Below are 6,672 nucleotides of genomic sequence, written 5' to 3'. Positions count from 1 at the left end.
GCAGCAGCCACGACCGAAACACTCTCTGGTCTTTCTGAAGCTTATTTCGGGTCTGTTGAATAAAAACTATCCCAGTTATTCTTACATCTGCTGTAATGGCACAGGAAAAATAATTATTTTACATTACTGTATATAAATATGTCCCCCCTCTCTCAAATACTGTACCTATTACCTAAACTGCTGACAGTGCAGTTCATCAACCACTGTGTTGTAAACAATCACACTGAGTTATGTACATTTTCTGTGTATTGTATTGTGTACTGTACCTCTGAAATTGTTAATTAAATATATGCATTCTGTATTTTCGTTCTGGTTTCTAACTTTGTTGTGATTTTTTTTTTTTTTTATTGCAGTGCTTTTTCAGGGCTCATGTATCTTAGCTTCAGTAACTACAGCAGTTAACACCTGACCCAATTTACCCCACTTTGAAATTGAGTTACAGACTTACATTTTTTGTCTAGCTCCCTGTTTTTAACTTGAATGATTTAGTTCACTATTTTTTTAACCACAACAGACAAAAAATACATTAAATGGTAAACAAAAAGCATTTTGATTATATTCTAACGATATATGAGTGAAGTGCACATTACAAAGTGCCTGGTAAATGTACATTTTCAACCCATTCATGTTTAAAATTATTCCATTGCTCCTATAGGAAAAGATATGGAACCATGGAACAACTTGTAGTTTTATGTTTTAACCGAGCCTATAAAGGTGTAGGACCGTTTTGCTCAGACGGTAATTCACTAAAAGGCACCGGCAGAAATTACGCAAAGTACAAGTTTAGCCCAGGCGAGCTGGAGTGCGTAAATTGCGTAAATTGGTCGCGGTGGTTTCATTGATAACATCGAGTGGAAAGCCAGGGCGGTAACGGCGTTGTTGTTTTTGTGTTAAAAACCGACAAAAACAAGCAACGTCATTACGGCCTATATATATGGTTTCAACGAAAAAAGGCAATCATTTTTTAAAAGGACGTTATCAAACTTCATTACATAGCGGGTAATAACTATTGAAAGGAAAATGGCTCTTAGGAGAATTACTCAAGAAACATTTGATGATGCAGTGAGGGAAAACATCGATGAGTTTGACATGGACCCTGAAGAGGCTTTAAGGGAGGCTGTGGAGCAGTTTCAGTCTCAAGGTATTGTTGCCAGAATACAGTAAACATCAGATTACTGATTTGTTGATAGGTATCTCGCATGCATTGCTAAATCATGATATGATTGGGTGACACGGTGGAGTAGCTGCCGGAGGACGTGGGTTCAAATCCCGGCCTTGCATTTGTGGAGTTTGCATGTTGTCCCCATGGCTACCTGAGTTTTATCCGGGCTCTCCAGTTTCCTCCCGCATTACTAAAAGATGTATTAATTGGACACTCTAAATTGCCTCGAGATGTGATTGTGAATGCGACTGTTGTCTGTCTATGTGCCCTGCGATTGGTTGGCAACCAGTTCAGGGTGTCCCCCGCCTCCTGCTTGATGACAGCTGGGATTGGCTCCAGTAATCCCCCGACCCTCTTGAGGATAAGCAGCTCAGAAAATGGATGGATGGCAAGATAGATTGGTTTAAACGGTGCATAGATTCATTTGAATTGCGAGGTTCTTAAATTACATATTGTAAACCTAAAGTTTCCCATTATGTTTCTGATCACCTGTTACTGAGACTCTAATCCCCCCAGATAACTGATGTATCCATGCAGGTGTGGACCTTAGTTGTATTGTAAAAGCTGTACCTGCCGTGGCATCTGACGACAAAAAGCAGGAGCAAACGCATGCGATCTTACAGGTGCGACTTCTACAAACTACTAATGGACAGTAGTGTTTCCTACCTCTTATGTCATATTTCTTTCACCCGCAGGCCCTGGAGTCCCTCTGTAATGCACAAGACTCTCCTGACTGTACAAAAGTTTCCGTTGATATAAAGTGTTTTTCTGAGCAATGTTCACTTGGATTCGCTCAAAGGTACCTGGCGGCCCAGAAAGGCGCATATCCCGTCATCCTCTCCTATTGCCAAAAGAGCTTGGGAGAGCAGGAGGCCTTGTTGGCCGCTCTGTCCGCTTTGGCCGCTCTGACTGATGGACAGCCAGACTTGTTAGATGCAGACGGCAAGCACTTTCTCTTGGATGTTCTCAAAAAGTACCAGGCCGAGTCTTCCGTTACACGAGCTGCCATCTCCGCTGTGCGTCACTGCTGTTTGAAACACGAACAGAACAGACAGGATTTGGTTAAAGCGGGCGTCTTACCTTTCCTGATTAACGCCATCGAACAGCACGGTGGATGTGCCGAGGTGGTCAAGGAAGCTTCTGGAGCTCTCAGGGTTATGACTTTTGATGACGATGTCAGGGTCACGTTCGGGCATGCTCATGAGCACGCCAAGATGATTGTTCTTCAGCACAATGGCCTCAAGGTCTTAATTGAGTCGGCAAAAGGTGAGACCAGATGATCGTTACAGTGTAAATTCAATAATGCTAATAAGGCTTTTCTTTGGAGTTGCACCCAATTTTTCCATTGGAAATAATTGATAAAATTATATCAATCTATTCCTAGGTCAAAAGGCCAAATATAGCCCACCACCTCTAGGATTTTAACGCTCCCACAAATGATCAAGCCGCCAGTGCACTTCGAATCGCTTTATTGAACAAACTAACTCCCAAAAGCACGCGACAATTTGCTGACTCCCACTTCACACACTCAGTCCCAGATATTAGTGTACAATGTGACGATGGCGACTCCAAGTGGACAACAGTAACACTTCACGTGCACGTTTTATTGTTTAACAATGTAGTCTTTTTTTTAATCCAATAACTTCATTAATTGTTAGATTATTATAAAATGCCATAATTACGATGGTGTAGTTCTTTTTCTTTGAACAGATGTCTTTGGAACGTCGGAGAATGTTTCTACAAGTCATATTTTGGATGTCAATGTAATTTCTGCATGTCTTCCTCCCCTCAGCTCACACTGATAAAACGTCCGTTTTGAGTGATCTGTGTGCAACTTTGTCCCGTTTGGCTGTAAGAAACGAGTTCTGCCAAGACATTTGTGACCTAGGTGGATTGAAGCTAATGATGACACTGCTTGCAGACAGCTATGAGTCAGCGGTACGTGAACCACAGGTTATAACTGTCCATAACTCATAAACATAGTCAATGGGCTGTTTTTTTTTTTTTTTTTTTTTTTTTTTTTTGCCCTCACAGGAGTTGGTGCGGCAGGTCCTAAGTGCAATACGAGCCATTGCTGGAAATGATGATGTAAAAGATGCTGTTGTTAAAGCGGGTGGAGTGCAGCTCATTGTCATCGCCCTGAACAGACACATGACAATATCACCTGTAAGCTGTCGCAATCAATATTAAGTGTCACTTCGGAATATGGAAACAAAGTTATTACGTTAATATAGTCAACACATTTTATGTCCTTATTCAGGTGTGTGAGCAGGGCTGTGCATGCCTTTCTGTTCTTGCTTTACGCAAGCCTAACAACTGCAAGGTCATCATGGAGGAAGGAGGGGCTTCAGCATCTGTGCAGGCTATGAAGGCTCATCCAGGTGTTGTTAATGTGCAGGTAAGGTAACCATTTGCCTTTCCATCCACCCTTTTTCTAGTCTGGTAAGTAACATGGCACATATAGACTCACGACCATTCACACTTCATTTATCGTACACTGCATGTTTTCGGAGTACAAAAACAAACCTATGCAAATGTCACATGGAAATGTCTGCCTCTTTACTTACGGGTGGTCATGCTCGTGACTCCAAACACTCACCTCAACCCATCTTTCCACGTAGAAATGAATGAAAATGTAAATGAATTGTTCCAGCATTTCCCCAAAAAGCACTAATAAAAAAATATGCAACACTTTTAATCAGAAAAAATACACACAATCACACCTCGGGGCAATTTAGAGTATCCAATTAATGTTGCATGCTTTTGAGATGTGGGAGGAAACTGGAGTGCCCGGAGAAACCCACGCAGGCACAGTGGGAACATGCAAACTCCACACAGGCGGGGCCGTGATTTGAACCCCGGTCCTCAGAACTGTGAGGCCAACGCTTTTATCAGCTGACCCATCGTGCGGCCAAGCTTATTAATATTTTTGTAATATTAATACAATGTAATGTTAAATTAAAAATGACTTGGACAATTATGCTACTAGGCTAACATCCATCCATGCATTTTCCATCCAGCTTATTCTCACTAGGGTCTCCTATTTCAGCTGACTCTGGGCCAGCTGCGGGGTACACCCTGAATTTGTCGTTAGCCAATCGCAGGGCACACATAGACAAACAACCATTTGCACTCACATTCATACCTATGGACAATTTAGATCAGGGGTGTGAAACTCGTTTCTGTCGCGGGCCACATTGTAGTTAGGGTTTCTGACAGAGGGCCAATATGACTGAAACCATGAAAATCTTTAATTGACCCATCATATTTACACATTAAAATTTATCAGCTATTTTTGGAATCAGAAATCAAGGGTAATGGGTTTTTCAACGATTGTTGATGTTTGGAAACATAAAAATGCTTGCAATATCTTAATATCATCATTTATGATATGACAATTTGAAATTTTGGTCCAGATTTGAACAAAAATCATGGCAGTTGATCCATATGATTTGCCTTTGTGGGCCACATAAAATCATGTGGTGGGCTGCATTTGGCCCCCAGGCCTTGAGTTTTACACCTGTGATTTAGATTCTTCAGTCAACTTACCGTGCATGTTTTTGGAATGTGGGAGGAAACTGGACTACCCAGAGAAAACCCACGCAGAAACGGAGAGAACATGCGAACGGCACTTTGGCGAGGTTGGATTCGACCCCGGGTCCTCAGAATTGTGAGGCAGAACTTTGAAGATGTTAAAAATTTTGTCTGTAGCCTGCTTTATAGGTCCGATTTTTGCAGGATCTCTGTGTAGAAGGCTCACACATCTTTTTTTTTTTTTTTTTTTTTTTTTACCTCATGTAAACAGAAACAGGCATGCATGCTGCTAAGAAACCTGGTGTCACATCAGCCCAAATACAGCCAACCAATTCTGGAGATGGGCGTGGAGGCCCTCATATCGGAAGCGCTTCGGACCCATCAAGACTGCGGCGACGCTGCCAAAGCTGCCCTCAGGGATCTGGGCTGCCAGGTAGAACTCCGAGAGTTGTGGACCGGCAAACGTGGGGGCATCACCAATTGAAGCTGGAGGAGAGTGACAATTTTTTTATTTTTTAACTGCGAGTTATCATGGAATGTTTTCAGTGAAACAAAACGCAATCTGACTGAATGATGAGTATGCTGAGTCAGCAATGTGTTTTAGGGGGCGAAGATTGTTGGGAAGCATTCTAAGGAATGTTCCTGTTCACTTTCCTCTGGGTTCATGCAGTATATGATCTCTGAGTTAGTAATCAGGTGGCTTACTTTAGGTTCAAAGTTACATAGCTTACCTAACTTTATTAAGCCAAGGGACCTATGTTACAGTACAAAAATCTCACAGCACACCAAATAAAAGTGGCACAAAAAGTACATTTACTGAAATCAGGATAATTTGGTATCAATGTACAGTACTCACAAGTAGTACAGTACTCTGTGAATGGTAACAGATGGATACGTAGATGAACGGTGCCCCCTCCCATTTACTGGAATCTAATTACATTTTTATGCATGTCGCAACGTCACTGGCATAGATAAATGAACAAAGCTACATTAAATCTTGGAAATAAAAAAAAATTGGACCATTGAATCAGCACAGTGGTAGGGAACCATACACTAGGCTTATAATAAGTGATTTTAATTATTAGTTTTGACGCTTTAATGGTTAGTTAAGTCTATTGTCAAAATCCATTTAGATGAGTGTTGCTGTTCTTTGCGTTTTATTTGTGGTTGGAGTTTGCTTGATGCATTGGAAATGTGACATGTAAGAGAAACTGAATAAAATCAACCAAATGTTCAAACCTGTACAACTTTCAAATGTTTGAGATCAAACTTTGAAATGTCACACAGAAGTAGGATGCACCTCCAGAAAATCCTGCATTTCTTTGTCTGAAAACACGCAAATACTCAATGCATTACTGAACTTGTGGAGCTACTGTATTAAACAGTTTTTCACCCATTTCTGTTTTCCCAATTATTTTGGGCTCGCTAAAAATGAAGAGCGACATGCTTGGCTCTCTGGCACGAGTCACCCTTCACCCATTACTTTAAAATTTGAACTCCTTGGTTCGTACCAGTTGTTATCCGGCACGATTGTGAGTTACTTCCAGTGATTACTATTAGGCCCATTTCAGTGTGCAGTTAGCTAGCTAGCCTCCGCCTGCACTCCGAAATGCATCTTCCCTGAATGTAACAAGTTACAGAACCAGACGTTATTGTTTAAATTCCGAAGCGTGGAGGTGATGTTGCGGAGGAGCCCACGGCCCGTTTGCCACCCGAGAGGAGGCTGTTCCGTGGAGACCCTTTTGATAACACAATGGGATTTATTCCTGTAACCAGGTTTTAAATGGTTGTGGCGGCTCAAACCTGTAGGAATGTCTGGACATAAAAAAAATAAAATAAAAAAAAAAAGCCCGAGGGTGTACTGTAAATGTTTTTCAGCAGGGTGTGGTTTCTTTCATACAGTACATTCAGTGGGGACATTTTTCAGCAGGGTTTGGTTTTACTCTTACGCCGGACGTCCCCACAGTATTTGACAG

General features: G+C 41.6%; 1 protein-coding gene across 1 annotated transcript; it reads left to right on the top strand.

The window, feature by feature from the left end:
• Positions 1–714: 714 nt before the first annotated feature.
• On the top strand, positions 715–5,934 carry armc6 (armadillo repeat containing 6). The gene is made up of 7 exons (XM_061840203.1): positions 715–1,141; positions 1,700–1,785; positions 1,858–2,428; positions 2,955–3,100; positions 3,197–3,328; positions 3,423–3,560; positions 4,968–5,934. Exons 1-7 carry the CDS (start codon positions 1,021–1,023, stop codon positions 5,178–5,180), a joined length of 1,407 nt encoding a protein of 468 aa, XP_061696187.1. The 5' UTR covers positions 715–1,020; the 3' UTR covers positions 5,181–5,934.
• The last annotated feature ends 738 nt before the right edge of the window (positions 5,935–6,672 follow it).

Source organism: Syngnathoides biaculeatus, chromosome 13 (assembly GCF_019802595.1).
Source record: "Syngnathoides biaculeatus isolate LvHL_M chromosome 13, ASM1980259v1, whole genome shotgun sequence".
NCBI classification, from domain to species: domain Eukaryota; kingdom Metazoa; phylum Chordata; class Actinopteri; order Syngnathiformes; family Syngnathidae; genus Syngnathoides; species Syngnathoides biaculeatus.
Note: the sequence above shows the minus strand (reverse complement) of the source record. Positions and strands in the feature narration are given on the sequence as shown.

Excerpts from the sequence above, each read along its gene's own strand:
- armc6 (XM_061840203.1), top strand. The coding sequence starts at position 1,021 with ATGGCTCTTAGGAGAATTACTCAAGAAACATTTGATGATGCAGTGAGG. Across the intron at positions 3,329-3,422 it reads GACACATGACAATATCACCT|GTGTGTGAGCAGGGCTGTGC; the intron begins GTAAGCTGTCGC and ends GTCCTTATTCAG. Across the intron at positions 3,561-4,967 it reads CAGGTGTTGTTAATGTGCAG|AAACAGGCATGCATGCTGCT; the intron begins GTAAGGTAACCA and ends TCATGTAAACAG.